Source organism: Macaca mulatta, chromosome 6, assembly GCF_049350105.2.
Source record: "Macaca mulatta isolate MMU2019108-1 chromosome 6, T2T-MMU8v2.0, whole genome shotgun sequence".
NCBI classification, from domain to species: Eukaryota; Metazoa; Chordata; class Mammalia; order Primates; family Cercopithecidae; genus Macaca; species Macaca mulatta.
Genome location: NC_133411.1, coordinates 189,563,106 through 189,590,380, shown reverse-complemented (window position 1 = coordinate 189,590,380; position 27,275 = coordinate 189,563,106). Strand labels below are relative to the sequence as shown.

The window sequence follows — 27,275 nt, the reverse complement described above, 5'->3', positions numbered from 1 at the left end:
GGCCAGGAGTTCAAGACCAGCCTGGGCATAGTGAGACCCCCATCTCTACAAAAAACACAAGAATTAGCCAGGCATGGTAGTAGGCGCCTGTAGTCCCAGCTACTGGTGAGGCCGAGGTGAGAGGATCATTGGAGCCCACATGGTTGAAGCTGCAGTGAGCCATCATTGTACCACTGCACTCCAGCCTGGGTAACAGAGTGAGACCTTGTCTCAAACCAAAAACAAAGAATATTGCTGTCAATCAATTCAAGATTGCTTCATTCCAGTCTGAACACACATCCACATTTTTAAAGACATAATGATGCATCAGCAGACTTGCCAGTAAAATAGAGGTTTGAAAAACTTATCAGTCTCAAGACACACCTTGAAATCAAACGTGTAATTTGTGTAAGGCATCAGGCCACTCTCATAGGCACTCTTTAACTTGAAACCATGAGTGATCCTTCCATTGGTGGTTCCATTCTTCCCGTGACAGCTGAAGTTGGTAAGACTTTCATTATACCTCAACTCCTTAAAGTCTTTGTGATTTGTTTCTACTCCACCCGTGCTCAAATATTCTACAACACCTACAATGAAGACAATTTTTTTTACTGTCAAATATAATATAAACAAAAAGTAATTTTAAAAGATCATGCAATAGTAAAAAGTTTTAAACTACATACTCCCATGTTCCAAAATGTTTCCTTTTACATTTGCCAGGACTTGTCCAAATCTATTTTTACACAGCTGTAATCACAGAATACTGAATAGTTTATACTTTGCTTTATGAACATGTGTCTTCCCAATTATCATTCTTTAATGCACAATGCAACTGGGCTGGTGGATAATATTTATGGTTACTTATTTTGTAAAATGCAGGTAGTTTCCACTTTTTACAAAGAATTAAAGATAACACCACAATCAACATCTTAGTATGCAGACTTCCTGCTTATGCTCAATTATTTACTTGGTATAAAATCCCAAGATTAGGACTGAATGTGCCATTTTACGATACTGCCAGCTATGGAACAGAATACCACCAGCTAGTTACAGAGCAAGCGTCCACATCCCTAGTCAAGTATTTTCCCAATTTACTAAGCATAGATGGGCTCTGAAAATAAACTTTCATTTGCATTTTATTCACAAATTAGCAAGGCTGGACATTTTCTGACCTGCCTGCTATTACAATATCGTATTTCTCAATGCTGAAATGGGTCTTGGGTATTAATGTGTGACTAGATTTTCTCTTTACCCCTCAGATACTTTGTAGCTACACAGAAAGTAGAAAGCATGTAGAGAAATTGTCAGAGACTACTACTCAACTGCTTCAGCAGCAGTAATCTCCAGACAACCTGATGAAATGAAATAATTACAGATTTTAGATAGCTTTGATTTTCCCTGAAATCGATTTTTTTTTTTTTTTGAAACGGAGTCTCGCTCTGTCTCCCAGGCTGGAGTGCAGTGGCGTGATCTTGGCTCACTGCAAGCTCCGCCTCCCAGGTTCATGCCATTCTCCTGCCTCAGCCTCCCGAGCAGCTGGGACTACAGGCGCCCGCCACCACGCCTGGCTAATTTTTTGAATTTTTAGTAGAGACGGGGTTTCACTGTGTTAGCCAGGATGGTCTCGATCTTCTGACCTCGTGATCCGCCCGTCTCGGCCTCCCAAAGTGCTGAGATTACAGGCGTGAGCCACCGCGCCCGGCCTGAAATCGAATTTTAACTCAGTTTCTTTCTTTCTTTTCTTCTTTTTTTTTGGAGATAGTCTCACTGTCACCCAGGCTGGAGTGCAGTGGGACAATCTTGGCTCACTGCAACTTCTGCCTCCGGGGTTCCAGTCATTCTTGTGCCTCAACCTTCGGGTAGCTGGGATTACAGGCCTGCACCACCACGCCTGCCTAATTTTTGTATTTCCAGCAGAGACGGGGTTTCACCATGTTGGCCAGCCTGGTCTCGAACTGCTGGCCTCAAGTGATCCGCCCACCTCGGCTCCCCAACGTGCTGGGGTTTTCTTTCTTCCTAATGGCTCTATCTATTGTGATGTCAATAATGTGTTTCCCAATGCGCATGTGTGTGTGTTCACGCATACACTCAAGTCCAAGGAGAAGTATTCCTGTGTGTACAAATGAGTGGAAACACGAAAAGGAAGAAACAGTTTGTTATTACAAGGGCTATTGTTTATTGCATACTATCTATGGAAAGAGCATTCCAGATCAGGCTTTCTGTATTCTACATTTTAATAATCAAGATCCTTGCTCTTTGTTAAAATCGCTTGACTGATGTGTGTGTAAATAAAGGAGCTCAATTTCTACTTGAGGTGTATTTTTCTAATCAAGTTACAAATACGTGCAAAATTGAGATTCCCTAATTTTAACTCAAATTTAAACTATGATTATATTACCAGATGCTGGAATCCCAAAGGGGTTGTCTCAATACCATAATTATCTCTGACTTGGGGGTAATAAAACGGAACTACATACGTTCTTTAAAGAGTTATTTCACGTTATTGGTTATGTGTTTATTCAAAATGATTAACATCCTTCTCCTCAAGCTTCCACAATATCGTTTCATCTTCAAAATGGCCCCTCCACCCCAACGTGACGTTTAAAACCTGCTCATAGCTGCCATTACAAACTGAATTTTTATTTGGACTTAATTTGGAATGATCAGAAACAAAACATTACTAAATCATTTTATGTCAAAAAATATTCTACATAAAATCACATTATTTTCTTACCAGAGTCTGGCAAAGAATTAAGATCTGCACATAACACAAGTGGAATAGTTCCAAATTCTCCCAAAACACTGGATTTGAGGTTGCGAGAGGCTTTATCAATAATGTTCTTCACTTCTGAGAGGAACATCATAGTCTGCACCAACTTCACATCAGAGTACTCAGGGTCCCAATGCATGTGCGCATTGGCCACGAGAATGAGCTGTTTTTCTGTTCCAAGATGTGGCTTTCCAGCTACATTAGATAAAAACGAAACAAAGAAAGAGACAAAACCCACCCATCAGCCCATATATTCTTACAGCGTCTGGGCAAATAATCTCTCAGAGTCCCAGAATAGAAAAGACACCTAAAATTTCCATCGGATGACTGAACGTGCCCTACAACAAATCTGAGAAATACACGCCTAAACCTGGGCTGATGCTTCCAGCACAGAGCATTCACTACTTGTGCAAAAACAGCCCTATTTGGGACAGCTTGATTTTTAAAATTCTGTCTCCTTGAAACTTTTGGTCTTAGTTTGGATGTCCTAAATCAAGCCTCACAAAATTACATCTAAACCCGTTTTCTTAGATGTAAGTCCTATTTCCATTTTTTCTATACTTCACATTAAATATCTCCAGTTCCAACTGTTCCTCAAGGGACACAAGTTTCAGCTCCCAGCATAATGGTCACTTGAAATATACTTTCAATTTGAAGTGGTCCATTTATCCCAAACTCAAGACCTTTAAAATAATTATTTTATTTTATATTTTTCTTTATTTATTTTTTTGAGAAGCAGTCTCACTCTGTCACCCAGGCTGGAGTGCAGTGGGGCAATCTCAGCTCACTGCAACCTCTGCCTCCCAGGTTCAAGCAATTCTCTCCCTCAGCCTCCCAAGTAGCTGGGATTACAGGCGCCTACCACCACAGCCAGCTAATAAAATGATTATTTTAAACAGATCAGGAAAAGAAGTCAGCTTACAGGACATCCTTGCTGCCAAAAAATTATAAACGTGTATGGAGTTCTTACCCCTGAGCAGTTATTTTAATTTATATTTACTTCAACATTTCTTTTTTATATGAAAAATTCTTAAGCACACAAAAAAAATGTTTCTTAATGCTTTTCAAGGCTTCTAATACTTTAACGGGCAATGCTTTCTCATGTTGTTTTGTGGTAGAGAAAAAGAGATACATTTCAGGAAAGACAACTTCTCACTGAGTTTCTTCAGGTGTTAGACAAGACCATGAATACACAATGAAATTTCTGTTTTCTACTCTTTTGAAGATTTCTAGTCAGAGCTAGTCAATTTTACAGGAAGTGAAGGGCACTCACACGGCATTTCAATCGATTCCTTCCGAAGTTCTAGCAGTACTGCAACCCCAATGTTATCTTTTGTCATGACTCTGTTCAGCATAGCTTCAGACCCCTCAGAATTTGCCATGGCTAGCTGATTAAATTCAACAGTGTGTTTCTGAACCAAAGTAAATCTAAAACAAAAACAACACACAACACACACAGAGTTGGGAATACCAAGAGGTTAGCTTTGTGGGAAATGTAGTCTTCCCAAACTTCCTTCACAGATACGATGGCACTTAAATCACATTATGGAAAATCCTCCACGGTTAGCACCAAGGTTCCCACATCCATTTAAAGTTGCTCTCAGTCTGTTATTGATACAAATAACAACTTGAAATACTTTTACAACTGAAGAAAATGTAGTAATCTTCTGTTTAGGTTTTATGTTGGAATATTCTACCTTGTAATTTTTAAACAATTCTTTTCTTAAGTATGGGTTTAAGAATCCCTGTACCGTCCTAGAGGGAATTTTAAGTACCCGGTATTTCAATTAACAATTGGAGTTAAACCCTAGTAAACACCTGAAGAAACAGCAGTACTTTAAGCATGTCTCCAAAACAAGGTTATTTCTGATGATTAAAAACAAACAAACAATCCCCTAGGTCAAACAGTATTATTTTCTTGAGTAATAACATAGTGCCTCATTCTCTCATTTGCCAATTCATTTCTACACCCTTGGCCCCCACCCTGCAAATACTGAGAAAATGTTCTTTTTCAAAAATAAGATGACTTACTTTTCTGTCTTGAAGAATATTGCACAGCCATCAACATGTTTCCTTTCTTGTTCTGACATTGTCCTAGCTCTAGACTTAGGACTGAAGAATCCATTATAGCCACGTTCTTTCAGTTCTACCAGAAAAAAACTGTAATACTGTTCCGTTTCCACCTCCTGAAAAATTGTAAACAGCACAGTCATTTCATAAGAAAAAAATTAGTCTGCATATTTTCATGTACAGTTTGAGAGCTTGCAATAATTTCAAAGGACTCGTCTGAAGATTAAAGAATGTAACATCTTTTCACACCAGGCTTGGTGGCTCACGTCTGTAATCCCAGCACTTTGGGAGGCTGAGGCGGGCGGATCACTTGAGGCCAGGAGTTCCAGAACAAGCCTGGCCAACATGGCGAAACCCCATCTCTGCTAAAAATATAAAAATTAGCCAGGCGTGGTGGTGCATGCCTGTAATCCCAGCTACTAGGGAGGCAGAGAATTACTTGAACCCAGGAGGCGGAGGTTGCAGTGAGCTAAGATCATGCCACTCCACTCCAGCCTGGTGGACAGAGCAAGAACCTGTCTCCCCAACCAAAAAAGAAAAAGAAAAAAAAAAAAAAAAAAAGGTAACATCTTTTCAACGCTCTTTATCTGAAACCAACTGGAACACCTACTTGTCATTTTACAGGTACCAGGTGCCAAGGACAATTCATTGTTATTTAGGAACAATGAATGAAAGACACATACTTCTATGCATGTATATTTCCTTATGTCTTAGAACTGATGTGGAAGAAGAATCACAGAGGTCGAAGAACTTTACAAATCATAACTTCAGACCCATGGGGAGAAAGTAACATGTCCAAGATCATGCAAGTGACTATGACAGCTGGACTGAGAACCCAAAATGATCGTGCACCAGGTCAGTCCTTTTTACACGGTGCCTTAATTGTTCTAGTAACATGGTCAGCAATGCAAAGTTATAGCTTGACCATGCCAGAACTTCAGTAACTTTGCCACCCAATTCAAAAATAGTGCAGGGACACTGGAGGAAGGAGGAAGGAGGAAGGTGAGTATTTAGCGGTCATGGCAAATGCATAAAACCCAGCTTAGCTCATTTGCTTATTTTGCAACACAGCACTGCAAAGAAAGGCAGGCAGTACTCCCAGCATTCACTGATAACAGCAAAAAGCAGTACTTGAAGAACTACCGAAGCTGAAACTTCAAATGTGTCAGTGTAATGTATTCCTAGTTTGTTCCTTGCTTTATCAATGCTAGGTCGACTCTCTTCTGTCTGACTTACCTGAAGACTTACGATATCAGCATTGCAGCTCAAGATTTCTTGAATAATGGCCTTTTTCCTGTAGTCCCAGTTTAGTGCCCATGATGGACAGTAGCCGTATAACTGCCGGGTCGCATATTTATCACAAAGAACATTATAGCACATGACAGAAAACAAGGCTGTAGGAAAGATAACTTTACTTATTCACACACGTGGCAGAAAAAAAATATATAATTAATTTCAGTAATGGTTTTCACTTAAATGTTAAGTTTGACTGTATTCATTCAATCTATAGTCACTGAAAAGCTACCATATGCCACACATGGGGGACAAATAAAAGACGGATATCACAAGCAGGATAGATAAGTGAACAAGTTAGAATACAATGTACTACCTGCTACAGAGGCAGGCACAGAGGTTTGGAAGTAAAAAGTCTAAGCTTGTGAGCCCTTCGGTCTCTGAGTCTAACATTCCTCATTTTTATACTCCTACCATGCTACCAATTGTTCATGTATGACATGGAAACTGGATAGGTAGTCCTTAATAGGCATGTCTCATTTTCTTCTACAGCACAACTATTATTATTTCATGCAAAATGAAAACGGTATCATAGACCAAATTTTGTTACACGCGCCATGAAAGCTCCCAAACTATTTTCATAGAATTTAGGTTAAAAGGAGATGAGCAGTCATTAGTTCCACTTTCCTCTTAAGTAAGGGTTTAGCTCTCTTATAACTTGGTAGTGTCAAATCCATTTGGAACATGCTAGGATTTGGAAACTTCTAACAGAGAAAGATTTGGGTGTATTCATTTTAAGTGAATTTCATCAGTACATTACAGAAGGGTTTCTCAACAAGAGTGGCACTACTGACATTTAGGTGAAGTCTGTTGCGGGGGCCTGTGCCATGTACTACAGAATGCTGAGCAGCATCCCTGGCCTCCATCCACTAGATGCCAGCAGCACTTCTCCCCGGTTATGACCATCAAAGTTGTCTCCAGACATTGCCAAATGCCCTCTGGGGGATAAACGGCCCATTTGAAAAGCACTGCTTTATAGTACACTTTCTATATAGCACAATGTAATATACATAGAGGTCATGTGAGCAAGAATTCTTTTTCATTACCTCCCAAACCAAATCAACCTTAAACATTCTATCTTAATGCTACCTGTAATCTAAGCATGCCGACAATACTGTTAGGCTTATAATAGAGACTGAGCAAAAACAACAGTTAAAAAATAAAAGACTACCAACCAGTTGGCCTTGTTCTATCTGGTTCTTGTAACATAATCCAAGACCTTGGAGGTGGTTGTTCTGTTGTAACTAGTTGAATAGAAAATACAGAATTAAGCAATATTCTTACACATCTTCCTAATAAAAAGGTTTAAACAAATAACCACTTACTTCTTTTTGCAGTACCTGACAAATTATCAAGCAAATAGTTCAGCAGCCGTCTTGTTCCATCTGGTTCCTGATAAAGGTTCAATATATCCTGGGTAAGGGGATTTCCTGGAAATAATTTTAAAAAAGTAAAATGAAACTAAGCACTAAAATGTTTCAAAATTTTATTATGTACCAAAATTATCAGATCATCTATAACAATGTTATAGTTACTAGTAAGATGTCAAACTACAGAAAATGTTTTTTCAGTTTTTGATATAAGAGTAAAAATGATTCATACCATGTTTTATATACACATTCAAAACATATTAATGGGCTGATGTCAATCAGAAATGCTCTAGCAGCGCTCTGTATCTGACCTGCCTTGCCAACATTTTCAATAACACAGACGGTCATAACAAACAAGAGCGAGTAAAACAGGAACAGGGCAGCCAGGTGACTGGGGGAGTGGGTGGGCAGAGGAAACAGTGAAGGGAAGGATGAAAGCCAGCGTAATGCATCAGAGAATCAAAACTCTACAATGTCACAAAGCTAACAACAAAACATCCTAATGACAAATATACACTTGCACTTAGATCTTTTAAAGTCATACTGAATAAAGCAACAACATGGGGCTGACTTGGCTTAAGAATTAACTCACTAAGGAGCGGGAAAAAAATCCCAGGGCCATGAGCCATCTGTAAATTCAATAACTGCTTTGTACCAAAATGAGAGCAAATACAATGATTTGCATATACCTACAAGAGCCTCAAATCCTCTCAGAAGGGTTTCTTATGTACATGAGAAACAAAAGTACAAATAACAACAGTACAGTGCAGGGTTTCATGGAGCAAAGTTCCTATCCATTCTACACAAGCGTTGTGTATTATTCTGGATGCCACAGAGCCATTTTAAGAAAACCAGACAAATTCTGCAGTTTGAAGGCGGCAGATAAAATGGTCAAAGATCTTAACCATACCAAATGAAGACAAACTAAAGGATATGGTAGATAAGAATGATCACAACCTAAAGGAAGTGTTTTTTCCTATTCTCTCATAGAAGATCGGACTCAAAGAGCAGAAGGAAGACTGACAGATAAGATCTAACAGGAAAGGCCAAGGCAGAATAGAAGACGTTGGCAAACACTGTTAGCTATTTGAAACGCCCTGTGCTGTGAGGCAGTGGAGTATCCTTCAAAGAAGCTGAGTTGCATGGATGGGAAAAATGGCAAAGTTCATTTACCTTTAAGATCTCTTTCAGTTTGAAAATTCTAGGATTCTAAGAATTATAAAAAGTAAAAATCTGCTGCTCTAAGTGCAAAGTAGGTATTTGCAGGAATACAATTACAAGAGCACCAATCTCTGACATGTGTGGTTCTTTATACCCATCAGTCTTTTCATGTTTTCACTGAGTCACAATCCTGTGAGATAGGCAGCTACAACCTGAAGCTTATCAGGACCCTGTGTGAAACACATCTTGAGAAAACGAAGTCAACCGAAAACTTCTCAATATCAGGTAAACAACTCATTCTAACCAGACCTACAGTGATGCTGGGTTTTTTTTTTTTTTTTTTTGAGACGGAATCTCGCTGTGTCGCCCAGGTTGGAGTGCAGTGGTGCGATCTCGGCTCACTGCAAGCTCCGCCTCCCGGGTTCACGCCATTCTCCTGCCTCAGCCTCCGGAGTAGCTGGGAATACAGGCGCCCGCCACCATGTCCAGCTAATTTTTTTTTTTTTTTGTATTTTTAGTAGAGACGGGGTTTCACCGTGTTAGCCAGGACGGTGTCAACGTCCTGACCTTCTCATCTGCCCGTCTTGGCCTCCCAAAGTGCTGGGATTACAGGCGTGAGCCACCGCACCTGGCCGATGCTGTCTTTATACTACTTTCTAGTGCAAAGAATATTGACAGGTGACTGCTTCTACCTATGTGATCCCCCCTTGTAAGATCTTGCTTTATAAACTAAAAAGCATCCCCAAATACAAAGACCTACTTATGACTCTAATAAATGCACATTGAAGGCCAATGGTGTGGTGGATGTCACCTACATCTGCTTGCTTTTGGGAATTTTTTTTTTTTTTTTGAGATGGAGTCTCGCTCTACTACCCAGGCTGGAGGGCAGTGGCGCGATCTCGGCTCACTGCAAGCTCCACTTCCCAGGTTCGCGCCGTTCTCCTGCCTCAGCCTCCCGAGTAGCTGGGAGTACAGGCGCCGCCACCACGCCCGGCTAATTTTTTGTATTTTTAGTAGAGACAGGGTTTCACGGTGTTAGCCAGGATGGTCTGATCTCCTGACCTCGTGATCCGCCCACCTCGGCCCCCCAAAGTGCTGGGATTACAGGCGTGAACCACTGCACCCGGCCGGGACTTCTTTTAAATTGAAAATTAATCTGCTCTTCACTACCTGGAAAAAGAAAACAATATACATGAATAAAGTCAACAACAATAAAATTCTGGAATTAAAACATTATACTGAGTCCTGAGAAAGAAACAAAAGTAAATGAGAAGTTACGGTAGATGGAGTAAAAACACTTTTCCCTATTCATCCTGGTAGGTACACCTAAAAGCACTGTATATTATGTGTAAAACAAACATAAAACTCTGAAACAAGGAGAGAAGGCAGAATAGCCAGAGACTGCAGGACCTGACGAATGGCACGGGGGTGAGTTCCCACGTTTACTTTTTGCCTCAGATATTCGAGACATGCAGCTAAGAAGTCAGTAACATGGAAACACCAGTGGGTACAGACCCAAAAAAATCCCAACAAAAGCCCAAGGACCAGGGGAAGGGCTGCCTAAAAAGACAAAAGTTTTAGAGAAGAACCACTCTACTCAAGCTTAACACTAAGGAAAAAAATGTGGTCCCATCTCTACCCACACCAGCATGAGCCAAGTAGACAGCCTGGCAGACTTCTGCTGCAAGAGAAAGAAAGGAGGTGATATGGAGCTCCCCCTCCTCCCTCTGAGGTGGTGTCAGAGGAGGCCAAGTAGAGTCAAGACTTTCACCATCTCTCTGCAATAAAGAGGACACGCCAATGCGGTGTCTGTGGAGACTGCGTGAAGAGCCAAAACTACCACCTCCACCAGCAGTAACGAGGAGTCCCTACTCCCAGGTGTCAAGGAAAGCTAAGTGGGACCTGAACTTCTACCTTCACTGGCAGGAAGCAGACAATGCCCTGGTTCCCTCGCCATGGCAGTGCTAGGGAAAGAAAACCAAACTAAAGAGTTTAATGAGATCTAGAGTCTCATAATATGAGTGAGTCCAGTTTCAAATGAAAATAGCTAATCACACCAATACACGAAGATACCAAATGCAAACGATAAACGGCTTCCAACCCTGAGATGACAGAAACAGAATTACCCAACCAAGACAAAGGAATCATGACAAAAATGCTTCAATGAGAAATTACAAACATGCTTCAAATAATAAAAAAAAAAACCAGGAAGACTGAGCAAAGAAAAAGAAGGTTCAGGCAAATAAAACATTTAAAACCAAATGGAAATGTTAGAATTGAAAATAAAATAAATGAAGGCTAGGCATGGTGGCTCATGCCTGTAATCTCAGCACTTTGGAGGCTGAGGCAGGAGGATCACGTGAGGCCAGGAGTTCGAGACCAGCCTTGTTAACACGGCAAAACCCCGTCTCTACAAACAAACAAACCAAACTAGCCATGCACGGTGGCGCGTGCCTGTGGCCCCAGCTGCTTGGAAGGCTGAGGTGGGAGGGCTGCTTGAGCCTGGGAGGTCAAGGCTGCAGTGAGCCAAAGACAGTGCCACTGCACTCCAGCCCAAGACCCGAGCTCCTGGTTGACTGACTGACTGATTGATCAGAACACAGACCAACAACAATAAAAAGAACAAAGTCTCTGGGACTTGCGGGACTATAACAAAGGATCTAACATTCATGTCATCAGAGGCTTGGATGCTGAGGACACAAAGGACAGGGCTGAAAAAGTACTCAAAGAAATAATGGCTGAAGATTCTCACAATATGGCAATAAATATAAACCAACAGATTTAAGAAGCACAGTGAACCCCTAAACAGGAAAAACCCAAAGGAATCCACAGCAAGACACATCATAATTAAACTTCTGAAAACTAAAGACAAAGAAAAAACATCTTGAAAGCAGCCGGAGAACAATAACACCTTACCTGCAGGAGAAAAACAAATCTGAATGACAACAGATTTCTCATCATAAGTCATGGAGACCAGAGGAAGTTGCAAAACATTTTTCAAGTGTTGAAAGAACTGTCAAACCCAGAATCTTATATCCAGTGAAAATATCCTTCAGGAATGAAGGGGAAATAAAGACAATCTCAGATCACAAAAAAACTAAGAATCTGTTGCCAGCAGATCTACCCAAAGGGAACCACCAAAAAAATTTCTCTAAATACAAAGGAAATGATAAAAAAAGGACTTTGGAACATTAGGAAAGAAAACAATATAGGTAAACAAAAAAACATGGGCAAATACGAGATTTCCTTAAGTTTTCTAAGTCATGTTTGACAGTTTAAAAAACTCTGGCCCAACACGGTGGCTCACACCTGTAATCCCAGAACTTTGGGAGGCCGAGGTGGGTGAATCATGAGGTCAGGAGTTCGAGACCAGCCTGACCAACATGGTGAAACCTCGTCTCTATTAAAATTGAAAAATCAGCTAGGTATGGTGGCATGTGCCTGTAATTCCAGTTACTTGGGAGGCTGAGGCAGAAGAATAGTCTGAACCCGGGAGGCAGAGGTTGCAGTGAGCTGAGATCGTGCCACTGCACTCCAGCATGGGTGACAGAGCGAGACACAGTCTCAAAAAAAAAAAAAAATTATAAAACTAATGTGATTCTAAATTTATGTAAAGAAAATATTCTGAACTGTTATCAATGGCAGTGAATGAAAGTGAATAAAAGGATGTAAAGAGAGTTAAGGTTTGATACTTCCCTTGAACTGGTAAAATAACACCCACTTAAACTGTGGTAAGTTACACATATAGTGTGATACCTAGAGGAACCATGAAACATCTATACAAATAGACACACTCAAAAACACTACAGAAGAATCAAAATGGAATCTAAAAACTGTTTAAGTAACCCATAGGCAGGCAGAAGCAAAGAGAAAAAGACAAAAGATGAAGAAACAGAAAGCAAAAAAATAAAATGGCAGACTTACACCCTAACTTAACTAACTTTAAATGTAAATGGTCTAAATATACCGATTAAAAGACTGGTAGAATGGATTTAAAAATACGACCCAACTATATACTGTCCACAGAAACTCACTTCAAATGTAATAAGAGAGGCAGGAAAGGAATGGTAAGAGATACATAATATAATGCAAAAGTTGATCAAAGGAAAGCAGGAGTGGTTATATTAGTACCAGATAAAGTGGACTTCAGAGGAAATAAAACTGCCAGAGACAGAAGATCACATTATGTAATAACAAAGGGTCAATCCCTTAAGATGACACAGCAATTCTAAGTGTGCTTCCAAACAAGAGAAGTGCAAAATCTTTTATGCAAAAACTGACAGAACTGAAAGGAAAACAGAGTCTACAATTACAGTTGGAGACTTTAACACCTCTCTCTCCACAACTGACAGAACATGACAAAAACCCCACTACCATCGACCTAAAAGACATTCAGTTAATATATAGAAGCTAATAGATATTTATAGAACATTCCATCCAAAAACAGAAAACACATTCTTTTCCAGTACTCAAGAAACATATGCCAGGATGGACCATATCCTAGGCCATCAAACAAACTTCAACAAGTTAAAAAGAACTGAAATCATACAGAATGTTCAATTTCTGACCACAATGAAATCATATCAAAAATCAATAACCGAGCTGGGAGTAAAGTGCTTGTAGTCCCACCTACTTCAGAGGCTGAGGTGGGGGGGATTGCTTGGGCCTCAAGAGTCGGAAGCCAACCTGGGTAACACAGCCAGACCTCGTCCCAAAATAATAAACAAACAAATAAAATATACTGAGCTAGTGAAAACGAAAATACAAATATCAAAATTTGTTGCTGGACATAGCTTCTAAAGCAGGGTTGGGAGGAAAATGCATAAAGACAAAAGTCTAAATAAAGACAGAAGTCTCAATTCAATAATCTAAGCTATCGCCTCAAGAAGCTAGAAGAAAAAAAAAAAGAGCAAATGCAAGAAGGAAGGAAATACTAAAGAGCAGAACTCAATGAAATAAAAGTCTCCATATTGTTTTCATCTAAAAAGCAATAGCAGTTTTTTTGTTTTAAAGTTGCTTCTGCCGAAGGAGGGCGCGCCTTCCTGGGCCACGCTGGAAAGCACCGGCTACCAGGCCGGCTTTAGGTCACACTGTGAGGAGCAGGGGGCCCAGCCCGGCCAGCCCCAACCGCCCAAGGTCTCACTCTCCACAGGGCCCTCCTCCCATGGCATGGATCCTGCCCCAGGCTCTCCACTCATCACGTCTCCAGTTATCCAGGTCCTTGCCATCTCCCTCTCCTCCCATGCGTCTGTCTTGGCCTCTGAGACTAAAGAACACTTCTTTTCTCCTCTCTGTGGACCATGTCCTGATAAAAGTGCCAGGTCACTAGACCCCAGAAGCCTGGAGTGTGTTCCCTGTGGCCACACACAGCTGCACCGTTGTGAGGCTGAGTCCAAGAGCCAGTTCCTTCCTGGGGCTTCAGAACTGGTTCTGCAGATGTTGGCGGAAGGATGGACACTTAGATCAATGAAACAGAATAAAAAAATCCAGAAACAGATTCACACAGATATGCTCAACTGATTTTTGCCAAAGGTGCAAAATAATTCAGTGGAGGTAAGATCATCTTTCAATAACGCTGCTGGAGCAACTGGACATCCACAGGCCACACACGCACACAAAAAGAACCTTGAGCTACTCCTCACATCTTTTAACTCAACCTTAAGTCAAAATGGATCATAGACTTAAATGAAAAACATAAGACCACAAAGCTTTTAAAAGAAAACCTAAGGGAAAAATCTTTGGGACTTAGAGCTATTCAGAGTTCTTAGACTCGAAACAAAAATCAGGATCCATAGAAGAAAAAACTGATAAACTGGGCTTCATTAAAATTAAAAACTTTTGCTGTGCAATGACCTTGTAAAAAGCTACATACTGAGAGAAATATGTGCAAACCACATATTCCACCAACGACTAGTATCTCGAATATATAAAGGACTCCCAGTAAAAAAGCAAACAATCTAATTAGAACACGGACAATGACAAGAAGAAATGTCACCGAAGAAAAACATTACAGATGACAAATAAGCACCTATAAAGATGCTGAATATCTTTAGTCATTGGGGAAATGTAAATCAAAACCATGAGATGACTACACACCTACCAGAAAGGCTAACACAAAAATAGTGACAACACCAAATGCTGGTGAGGATGCAGAGAAAGTCAATCACCCGTGCACTGCTGGTTAGAATGTAAAACAGTGCTGACACTACAGAAAACCATTTAGCAATTTCTTAAAAAATGAAATACACAACCCTCAAATGACCCAGCCACTGCCCTCCGGGACATTTACCCTAGAGAACTGAGTAACTCACACAATAACCTGCACACTGAATGTTCACAGCAGCTCTTATTTGTAACAGCTCCAAATAAGAAGTCATCCAGATTTCCTTCAGCAGGTAAATGGTTAAACTAACCACGAGACATTTCTATCATAGAATACTACTCTCGTCTATTTAAAGGAACAAATTGTCAATACATGCAACCAGGACAAATATCCAAATAATTAACCTGAGTGGAAAAGCCCATCTCAAAAGACTGCATACAGTATGATTCCACTCAGTGGCATTCTTTTTTTTGAGACAGAGTCTCGCTCTGTCGCCCAGGCTGGAGTGCAGTGGCGCGATCTCGGCTCACTGCAACCTCTGCCTCCGGGTTCATGCCATTCTCCCCCCTCAGCCTCCCAAGTAGCTAGGACTACAGGAGCCTGCCACCACGCCCGGCTAATTTTGTTTTTGTATTTTTAGTAGTGATGGGGTTTCACCATGTTGGCCAGGATGGTCTCGATCTCCTGACCTCATGAGCTGCCTGCCTCGGCCTCCCAAAGTGCTGGGATTATAGACGTCAGCCACTGCGTCCGGCCCAGTAGCATTCTTAAAAGAGCAAAACTTAGAAGGAGTGAGCTGGGGCAGGAACAAAGTAGGTATGGCTATAAGAGCGCAACAAAAGGATCTTCTGGTGATAGAAATGTTCTACAATCCTTTTCTAAATGGACATATAATTGTATATGTTTATGGGGAACGGTGTGGTGTTTCCACACAGTTATTCATCGTGGAATGATCAAATCAGACTAATCCACATATCCATCACCTCAAATACTTATTTCTCTGTGGTGAAAACATTTAATATCCATTCTTTTAGCTGTTTAAAAATACAAATTATTATTAACTACAGTCACTACGCTATGCAACAGATCACCAGACCTATTACTCCTGTGTAAATGAAACTGCGCACTCTCTGACCAACCTCTCTCCTTTCCACTCTGTCCCCTGTCCCCAGGCCTCTGGGAACAACCATTCTACACGCTACTTCTATGAGTCTGACTTCTAAAGACTTCACAAATAAATGAGATCATGTTTGTTTTTGTCTGTGTCTGGCCTATTTTACAAAATATTCTGTATCTTGACTATTCTGTGTTCGATGATGTGAAACTATAGTTTTGAAAGATGCTACTATTGGAGGGAGTTGGGTAAAGGGGATAGGATTGTTCTGCATTATTTCTTGTAAGTGCATGTGAATCTACAAGTATCTCAAAATAAACAGTTTAAGAAAAAAAAAAAAAAGTGAATGGGCACCTAAGGTCACAGTCCTGCCTTTCACTGTAGCACTGTAGCACAATTTTGAAGAGCATTTAAAAATGTAGAGGAAAAGGTGAAGGCTGCCAGCCATCCTGCAACAACTTCAAAGAAAATGGTATGAACTGATTGATGAGGCAGAAAGACTTTGGTTCTGCAAGGATGTATGACGTATAACAGCAAACAAACATGACTCTGAACTAAGTGATATGTTTTCTCTCTTCCAAGCGGATGCCAGGAGAAATCAATGATAGTTTTCAGAAGGCAAAGATGACACAATTGCTTTAAGAAGTAAAGCAGCAGATCTACCCCAAAACGGATCATTCCACCCAATGTTCCAACACAACATTAGAATTAAAGCGTAAACTGCAAAAGCTCAGAAAAATAAAAGGATATGTCCAAAGGAGGTATAAACCAGTAAAAGAAGACTGCTATTACGGATGCGTGAGATAAACAAATGTCTCTTTGAAACTACACTTCCAAGAAAGAAACACAGACGTCTAGAGGTGATAAAGTAAAGCATCTGAAACGGAAAAGCAAGGGATCATCAAAAATGAAGGAGGCATAAAGAACTGCCCCTACCACTGCAGGCATTTACACTTAGAGGCTCTCATATACATTAAATCAGTATGAAAATTTACGGCCGGGTGCAGTGGCTCACACCTGTAATCCCAGCAATTTGGGAGGCCGAGGAGGGTGAATCACTTGAGGTCAGGAGTTTGAGACCAGCCTAGTCAACATGGTGAAACCTCGTCTCTGCTAAAAATACAAAAACTTAGCTGGGCATGGTGGTGGGTGCCTGTAATCTCAGCTACTCAGGAGGCTGAAGCAAAGAATCGCTTGAACCTGGGAGGAGGAGGTTGCAGTGAGCCGAGATTGTGCCACTGCAATCCAGCCTGGGTGACAGAGACTCCATCTCAAAAAAAAAAAAAGAAAAGCAAATTTGTGACTGGTGACCGTAACTTCAAATAAAGTTTGTGAAAATCCTTAGTGCGTACGAATTACAGTTTGTAAAACATATACTGTAAGATTATGAAAACCTTGAATTGGAGAAACATACCTCTGCCATGAGGAAGACTGGAAAAACAAAGAGGGTCTCAACATTTTGTAATGTTCCATTTCTTTTGCATTAAAAAAAAATACATAAAAATGATAAAGTATTCACTGTTAATTCTGGCAGTCAGTATATGGACACTTTGCCACACAGTACTTTTCTGTTCTTCAAATTTAGAAACAGCTAGACTGGGAAATATAACAGAAAAGGGCATCTTCATCTTGCATTTCACTGGCCTTTATTTTTAGGAGCCTTAGCTAGTGCAGCCCACACAGAAAAAAACATTCCAAACCATTTTTTTTTTTTTTTTTTTTTGAGACGGAGTCTCGCTCTGTCGCCCAGGCTGGAGTGCAGTGGCGCGATCTCGGCTCACTGCAAGCTCCGCCTCCCGGGTTCAAGCCATTCTCCTGCCTCAGCCTCCCGAGTAGCTGGGACTACAGGCGCCCACAACCGCGCCCGGCTAATGTTTTGTATTTTTAGTAGAGACGGGGTTTCACCGTGGTCTCGATCTCCTGACCTTGTGATCCGCCCGCCTCGGCCTCCCAAAGTGCTGGGATTACAGGCGTGAGCCACCGCGCCCGGCCCAAACCATTTACAATGCTGATGTTTGTTGAGTATGACTTTCCATATATTTTAAAACATATATTTGTATTTTTTATTTTTTTAAAAACTGTTATTTTATGATATATAAAATATTTATAAGACTAAAACCTTTTATATAACTATTTTTAATAAACTAAGAGTGCAATCCTTTTTTTTTAAAGACAGAGTCTCACTCTGTCACGCAGGCTGGAGTGCAGTGCCACTGTCAGCTCACTTCAACCTCTGCTTCCCAGGTTCAAGCAATTCTCATGCCTCAGCCTCCCAAGTAGGTGGTACTATAGGTGGGAACCACCATGCCCAGCTGACTGTTGTAGTGTTGGTAGAGATGGGGTTTTGCCATGTGGCTCATGCTGGTCTTAAACTCCCAGCCTCAAGATACCCGCCCACCTGAGCCTCCCAAAGTGTTGTGATTACAGGTGTGAGCGACTGAGGCCGGCTTACGGCTGCAAATCTTGAAGCCTTCATCCAGTGACTTTTTTGAAGAAGCAATTGTACAGTAGGCTAGACACACCTACCTAAGGCTGGTGAAGAGCCGCTTAACATGATAAAAAATTTACAGGCATTGATGTATTGTCAAAATATAACTTTTAATATTGGTGGCTTAAAAAATATTTATTTTCTAATAGTTCTTGCTGGATCAGTTATGGCTCTATAATCAAGTCCTCATAAATCAAGAAAAATATGCTTAAATCTTGATCATCAGCAGGTTCAAACGGTCAAAATTTTCTACTTACTGTTTTCTGTACTATATGAGAGGCTCTATTTTTTTGAGATTTGAATCTAAGAAAAACAGCTGTTTATAACATGACGAAATAAAGAAAGTACAGCCTCAGGGAAGTATCCCCAGAACACAGGGTTCATTAAAACAGAGTCTGAAAAGAAGGGCTGGGCCCGGAGCAAAAAAAAGAAAACAAAGACTAGTAGATAGATAGTCTACAGCTGAGCAAAGAAGAATAAAACCATTGCGATATAGCTAAGAAACTGATGAAGTCTGGGGGAAAATGAGTCTTTAAAGAATCCCCTAGCAGAAAGATTCTTGCCTTCTTTAGATTCAAAGACATATATACAAACCATAAGAAGTACAAATATGGAAGTCATACCTTTCAGGCCTAAAGTCTGCAACTGAAACAGTTTTCCCAGCTCAAAAGGTAGAACTCGTAACAGGTTGTTATTTAAATGGAGCTCCCTGTTGATGTAAAAATTCCAGGAAGTCAGAAAAATATGTTAGCCTTTAACAGTTAAAATCAACAACATAGTTTCTAGGAATATAAGCACCTAACAATGAAAAAATGTTACATTATATTTCAATGTCCAGTACAGCATTTCTTAAACTACATGTGGTTTAAAAAAAAAAAAAAAAAAAAAAAAAAAAAACTGCCAGAGAATACAAGAAACAAATTACTAGAAAAATGAAATAATGGGGGAAAAGGACAAAATACAAGCCCCAATTTTTAAAAAGTATTAGATTTAACAGACATATAAAATTACTCAATTGCTATATTAATCTCACTGCAGACCGGCAAGACAGTTTGCAAACTGGCCCCAGGTCACAGACCACACCGAGTATCACTGGTCTAGCACACGTGGGGTCTACTACACGTTTAAGACAGTGGAAATGATAAACTAGCCTACAATGTGAATTCTTAAAAGAGAACTAAAATAATCATTTATGACTCAAAAGAGCTTATAACAGCTGCACAATTAAGCTTATGATTGCTATTAACTAAAGTTGCATTTAAAAAATAACGGTAGCTGTATTAACTATTCATTATTATTCTTAATAATTTGTTTTGCAGAGATAACCATAATATAAATATCAAAGGAATCTTCAAGGGTTGCGGCAGAGAGGGGGGAACATTCAGGGAAAGAACCACCAGAGACCCAATACTGATACAGTGGCAGTTTGTCTTTTTTTTTTTTTTTTTTTTTTTTGAGACAGTCTCTCGCTCTGTCGCCCAGGCTGGAGTGTAGTGGCACGATCTCCCCTCACTGCAAGCTCCGCCTCCTGGGTTCATGCCATTCTCCTGCCTCAGCCTCCCAAGTAGCTGGGACTACAGGTGCCCATCACCATGTCCGAATAATTTTTTGTATTTTTAGTAGAGACGGGATTTCACCATGTTAGCCAGGATGGTCTCCATCTCCTGACCTCGTGATCCACCCGCCTCAGCCTCCCAAAGTGCTGGGATTACAGGCGTGAGCCACCGCGCCCAGCCCTATTTGTCAATTTTTAAGTGTGCAGGATATATATTTCTATAATCTTTGGTTTTTGACATTTAAATGAATCTCGGTTACTGAGCAAGCCAGAAGGTCTGTGTGGCTATAAACTGAACAAGAAGAGCTAGTTCTGATATCTGGCTCCTGTTTATTTTCAAACACAACACACAGAAAAAAGGAGGTCCCTCGGCTGGCCGCAGTGGCCCACGCCTGTAATCCCAGCACTTTGGGAGGCTGAGGCAGGCAGATCACTTGAGGTCATGAGTTCGAGACCAGCCTGGTCAACATGGTGAAACCCTGTCTCCACTAAAAATACAAAAATTAGCCGGGCATGGTGGCACACACCTGTAATCCTAGCTACTCAAAAGGCCGAGGCAGGAGAAATGCTTGAACCCAGAGTCAGAGGTTGCAGTAAGCTGAGGTCACACTATTGCACTCCAGCCTGGGCGACAAGAGTGAAACTCCATCTCCAAAAAAAAAGGAGGCCCTTCCTCTGTCTCCAATAAAAAAAAAAGGAGGTCCTTCAAGTAAATTTGTTTCAGAGGACTAAAAACAGTCATAGAATAAACTCAATAATTAAGCCTAAAAAAAAGTCAAAAGGCTGGAGTAGGAGCAACAGAGGCAAAGACCTTTCAAAAAGTCCTATTCCTTTTTACTACATGGCTAATGGCAGAAGGCAGCAGAAAAGCCAGTGGAACCATGTCAAGAAGTCAGTTAATATGAAATAGTACAAACTATTCCATTGGGGTTAACGTAATACCTGGAATTTAGCCTTATATTTAACTTGGTTAGATCTTATCTACCTTATAAAACAGAAGTAAAATAGTAATAATAATAATGGGCCAGCCACAGTGGCTCATGCCTGAAATCCCAGTTTTCTGGGAGGCCAAGATGGGAGGATCTTTTGAGGTTAGGAGTTTAAGACCTGCCTGGGCAACACAGTGAGACCCTCATCTCTATCAAAATAAAAACAGCAATGAGCATTTCTTCTCTTTCTTTTTTTCTAGAGGGCAGGAGGGTGGAGACAGGGTCTGTCTTGCTCTGTCACCCAGGAAGGAGTGCAGTGGCATGATCTCTGCTCACTGCAACCTTGACCTCCTGGGCTCAAGTCATCCCTGCGCCTCAGCCTCCCGGGTAGCAGGGACTACAGGTGCACGCCCAGCTAATTATCTGGGGATTTTTTTTTTTTAGAGACCAGATTTTCACTATGTTGACAAGACTGGTCTGAAACACCTGGGCTTAAGCAATCAGCCTGCCTCAGCCCCACAAAGTACTGGGATTACAGATGTGAACCACCGCATGCAGCCTGCAATTACCATTTCTTGCAATACAGTCTATGCCAGGCAACATACTAATGTTTTTTTACCCATTATCTCAAATATCCCTTATCCTGGGTCAAGAAGGTTGTCCAAGATCACATAACTCATAAATGGAAAAGTTAAGATTCCAACCTGAACTTACACATGTGACTCCAAATGCTACATATTTCATGCTATACGCCCCCAAATTTAATAATTAATTCTAGCTCTTTCAAGTCCAGGCTTTACTACTATCAAACATACAAGCCCTGGGATGGCAAAAAAGGTTTTACCAATTGGCAATGGTTTCCTGGACCCTGTGTTAAGGATGGTATGGTGCCGTTTGTCATGGGGAAGTATGTAGGATACCGTAAGTGCCTTGCAGTCCAGCCCCTCTCTGTCCAAACTTTTTCATTCAAAAATAAAGTATATTACACAAAATACAGTAATTAAAAAAATTCAGCCAATCATCTACGTAATTTATTATTAGCTGACATTCAGTTTTCCCAAAAACAAAACTATAAAGTTATAAAGGATATAGTTATGTTTCCTTTTATTCAAATACCATTAAATGAATAGTTTTGGTTCCTAACACAACGTGTTTTTTTTGTTTTTTTTTTTTTTTGAGATGGAGTCTTGCGCTGTCACCCAGGCTGGAGTGCAGTGGCCGGATCTCAGCTCACTGCAAGCTCCGCCTCCCGGGTTCACGCCATTCTCCTGCCTCAGCCTCCTGAGTAGCTGGGACTACAGGCGCCCACCACCACGCCTGGCTAATTTTTTGTATTTTTAGGAGAGATGGGGTTTCACCATGTTGGCCAGAATGGTCTCAATCGCCTGACCTCATGATCCTCCCACCACAGCCTCCCAAAATGCTGGGATTACAGGTGTGAGCCACCATGTCGGGCCTATATTTTGTTTTAGGGGTCATATAGTTAGTATGTATTAAGTTGTATCTGCATACCTGAGTGATACCATGTTTCCGAGTTCTGCGGGTAAGCTACGAATTTTATTAGATGACAGGTCCAAATACACCAGATTGTGAAGCTTGGCAATGTCTGAAGGAATTCGGGACAGGGAATTGTCACTCAAATGCAAAGCTGTCAGGTGAGTCAGTGACCACAAAGATGCACTTAAGCTTCTTACTTTTCCTGTAAGAGAAAAAAATACAGGAACGGATTATATAGTTTTCTCTACAATTTGTTCTGTAGATTCAGTAAGATTTAGATGTTGTTATGAGTAACTTAAATTTTATCCAAAAAACTTGTGAGAAGGGGTTAACAGGAAATCTTACCTATTCTACAACAATTCATTGCTATGATTAAGTTGTAAGCTCCTCACTTAGCGGGTTAAAATAAAAAGTTAATGTGCCAACACTACTTAGATTGCATCTTTGGAGCACAAAAAGAATTTATCCTTTAAAATTATCTCAGATATGAGAGGAAAATATGATTAATTTATAGTAATGATAAATCCAATATCTGAACATCATGACTGGTTTGGACTTATGCAAAATAACACAAATTCTACTATCTCAGAGGCTGTTCATTATCTCCAGAAAACAAGAATGTTGCCTAAAAACAAAAAGGAACACAAGGTATTCTTAGTTGAGTTTTAAGACCAGAGTACCCAAGTGATAACTGCATGAAGAACCACAGAGCTAAGCAGCATTTGCATTATGTGTTAGCAAGTAAAAACACTTGCCCAGAAACACGTCAAATATTAAGTCAGACCTTTCTAATCAAATAGTAGTAGGCATAAGATTCAGTGACTAAGAATAGAATGATAAAATCTTTCAATGCAACAATAAATCTGTACTTTGGTACTTCTTGATAAATTGTCAATGGTTTCTACAATCTAAGAATGTTCCCCATAATCTCCTTACTGGTTCAGGATCTAATCTGAGAGAGAATGAAACAAATGTAACGAAAACATACCAATCTTTCAGAACTGATTAATTTTCTATCGGTTGAAGAAAATGCAACCTTGAGACTTCTTACCAAGATAGAGTAACAAGAATTAAATTTACCATGCCACCTGTGACAACTATCATATCAGATAATATACACGAATCAGCAAATTTCTAAGATGAGACACCAACCAGTGCAGGAGAGTCATTCCTGAAGGGTGGGAAGCAAACAAGGTAGACCCTATAACTGTCTCAGCTTACTCCTTGGACAGCACTTACAGGAAGCAGCCCAAGGAGGGAAATCCCAGGTAGAGGATAGTGATCCTCCCTGAGTTCCAGAGACAGAGAGTCCAGGGAAGTCAAGGTAATTAGAAATCAAGAGGCAGAACATTAGAGAGAAGAGAAGAGAACAGAGAGAAGTCCAGAGATCTGAAGGGGCCCCCAACTCCCTGGCTTGTTGTCAACAGAGTATTGATCGGCACATGCATGTAAGAAACTGCCTGAGCCAGAGGGAAAAAAACACCTGAAAGGACTGTGGAGGCAGCAACTCCCAAGTTCACACGGAACTGAGGCTAGACTTTGTTCCTCAATGTCAGAGGAAGGACTGCTAACGGGTGCAGGGTTCCTTTTTGGGATGATGAAAATGTTCTGATTGTGGCAAATGTGGCACAACTCTGTGAATATATAAAACCCACTAGATTTGCACTTTAAATGGGTGAACTGTACAATGTGTGAATTGTATCTCAAGTTGTTACACAAGAGAAAAAACAGCAGAAAACGTCTATGTTTGACGAAAACTCTAAACTCACAGATACAAAAAGCTCAATGAGGGCAGGATGCAGTGGCTCATGCCTGTAATCCCAGCACTTTGGGAGGCTGAGATGGGTAGATCACCTGAAGTCAGGAGTTCAAGACCAGCCTGGCCAACATGGTAAAAATACAAAAATTAGCCAGGTATGCTGGTGGGCGCCTGTAATCCCAGCTTCTAGGGAGACTGACGCAGGAGAATCACTTGAACCTGGGAGGTGGAGGTTGCAGTGGGCTGAACTGGCGCCACTGCACTCCAGTCTGGGCGACAGAGTGAGACTCCAGCTCAAAACAGACAGACAACTCCATAACATATGAAACATATGAAATTTTCATAAAAAGCCAGAAAAGAAAATTACATGTACATCTTAATCAAATGGCTTAAAAGAGAAAATCTAAAAAGCCACCAGAGGAGGGGAAAAACATTTCATATAGGAGGAGCAAAGATAAAATGCAGCAGACTCCCAGCTGTAAACAGTAAGAGAGACTGACAGATGAGCAAAATCTTTTTTTTTTTTTTTTGACGGAGTCTCGCTCTGTCGCCCAGGCTGGAGTGCAATGGCAGGATCTCAGCTTACTGCAGCCTCTGCCTCCCAGGTTCCAGCGATTCTCCTGCCTCAGCCTCCTGGGTAGCTGGGATTACAGGCCCACACCACCATGCCCAGCTAAGTTTTGTATTTTTAGGAAAGACGGGATTTCACCATGTTGGCCAGGCTGGTCTCGAGCACCTGACCTCAGGTGATTTGCCCACTTTGGCTTCCCAAAGTGCTGGGATTACAGGTGTGAGCCACGGCGTCCGGCCAGGAGTAAAAACTTTAATGTACTCTAAGGAAAAAAAAAATCCTGTCAACCTAGCAAACTACCAAAAATAGCTTCCAAAAATGAAGGCAAATTAACTTCTGACAAAGCCTGAGCATCCCTACTCTAAAATCCAAAATGCTCCAAAACCTGCAACTTTTGGAACAATGACATGAAATAGAGACTTCCTTGCTTTCTCATGGTTCAATGTAGATAAGCTTGGTTTCATGTACAAAATTTAAAATATTGGATAAAATTACCTTCAGGCTATGTATAAAGTATATATGAACCATAAATGAATTTCAAGTTTTAGACTTGGGTTCCATCCCCAAGATATCTCATTACACACATACATGTAAATATTCAAAAATTTAAAAAAAAAAATCTGAAATCCAAATCACTTTTGATCCCAAGGGATATTCTAGTTAAGACATACCCAACCTGTAAAGAAAAGGTGAAATGATTCACTGCCAGCTCATCTACCTGACAGGAGACACCATGAGCCCTAACTAATAAAGCGTTACAGCCAAAAAAGCCAAACAAAGGAGGTAAAATGGAATGATTTTTAAAAAGCTCTATTATTTCAAAGCAAGACGTTAAGAAAAAACAAAGAAGCTTTATTATTTCAAAACAAGACAGTGAAGAAAAAATAGAACAAAGAATAAATGATATGAATAAAAAACAAATAGCAAGATGGGGAATTTTAAATCTAATGATAGGAATAACCATATTAAAATCAAATGGTTGGACTGGGCGCAGTGGCTCACGCCTGTAATCCCAGCACTTTGGGAGGCTGAGGCTGGTGGATCACGAGATCAGGAGATTGAGACTATCCTGGCTAACACCGTGAAACCCCATCTTTACTAAAAATACAAAAAATTAGCCGGGCATGGTGGCGGACGCCTGTAGTCCCAGCTACTTGAAAGGCTGAGGCAGGAGAATGGCGTGAACCCGGGAGGCGGAGCCTGCAGTGAGCTGAGATTGCGCCACTGCACTCCAGCCTGGGCGACAGAGCAAGACTCCATCTTAAAAAAAAAAAAAAAATGGTTGAAAGAACCCACATAAAATGGACTGTCAATCAGCATTTTTAAAAAAGACCAAATTCTGCAATGCCTGCAAGAAACCCACTTCAAATATAAAGACAAATAGAATCTGAGTATGAATAAATATACATAATGCTAATATTAGTAAAAAAAAAAAAAAAAAAAAAAACCCCAAGAAACAGCTATACTAATAGCAAAGTAGATTTTAGAGCAAAGAATATTCCCAGGGAGAAAGAAGGTCACTTCATAATGATGAGTCATAATGATAAATCAGTCAGCTCATCAAAAGGACATACAATCCTAAATGTTTATGCAACTAGTAACAAAGTATGAGCAAAACATGACAGAACTGCAGGAAGAAACAGACAAATCCACAGAGATTTCATAACCTTTCTCTCAATTAACAAGAAAGAAAATCAGAAGGGATATAGAAGACCTCAACAAAACTATCAATAAACTTGACCTCATTAATATTTCTATAATACTCTACCCAATAACAGTAGGATACCCCCCTTTTTTTTTTTTTTTTGAGACAAAGGCTCACTCTGTGCAGTGGCGTGATCTCGGCTCACGACGTCCTCCACCTCCTGAGTTCAAGCGACTCTCCTGCCTCAGCCTCCCGAGTAGCTGGCATTACAGGCGCCCACAACTACGCCCCGCTAATTTTTGTATTTTTACTAGACACTGGGTTTCACCATTATTGGCCAGGCTGGTCTTGAACTCCTGACCTTGTGGTACACCCACCTCGGCCTCCCAAAGTGCCAGGATTACAGGTGTGAGCGGCTGTGCCAGGCCAGAATACACATTCTTTTCAAGTACACAAAGAATATTTACCAAGATAAATCACATGCTGGGTCATTAAACAAGCTGAAAAATGAAAAGATTAAAATATCAAACAGTACATTTTCTGACAAAAATATGTTGGAATTAAATTAGAAATCAACAAAGATATCTGGAGAATACCCAAATATTGGAAATTAAATAACTCCCTGGTCAGAAGCAATCAAAAGAGTAATGAGAAGTATTTTGAACTGAAAGAAAATGAAAACATAAAAAGACACCACATTTTGTGGGATGTAGCTAAAGCAGTAGAAAAGAAGTAAAGTCTCAAATCAATGACCTTGGCTTCTATCTTAACAAACTAGGGGGAAAAAATTTAAATGCAAACTAAGCAGAAGAAAGGAGATAAGTCTAAGATCAGAGATCAATGAAATATGTAAGGGAAAACCAACTAATCCAATAACCCAAAAGCTGGTTCTTTGAGAGGTAGAGTAAAACTGATAAACCTCTAGCCACACTGATCAGGAGAAAAAGAGAAAAGATACAAATCACTATGAT

General features: G+C 40.5%; 1 protein-coding gene across 7 annotated transcripts in view; it reads right to left on the bottom strand.

Annotated features, from left to right (window-relative positions):
* Positions 1–27,275, bottom strand: part of CNOT6 (CCR4-NOT transcription complex subunit 6) — an 86,527-nt gene that overhangs the window by 7,156 nt on the left and 52,096 nt on the right. For 2 of the 7 annotated variants that reach the window (XM_078004315.1, XM_078004316.1), the window contains 10 exons: positions 22,345–22,531; positions 18,972–19,057; positions 9,706–9,813; positions 7,438–7,542; positions 7,288–7,356; positions 6,056–6,213; positions 4,781–4,935; positions 4,023–4,177; positions 2,714–2,944; positions 364–566 (listed from right to left, as the gene is read on the bottom strand). In XM_078004315.1, the coding sequence (XP_077860441.1) occupies positions 364–566; positions 2,714–2,944; positions 4,023–4,177; positions 4,781–4,935; positions 6,056–6,213; positions 7,288–7,356; positions 7,438–7,542; positions 9,706–9,813; positions 18,972–19,057; positions 22,345–22,531 (1,457 nt within the window). 7 annotated transcript variants of the gene reach the window in all.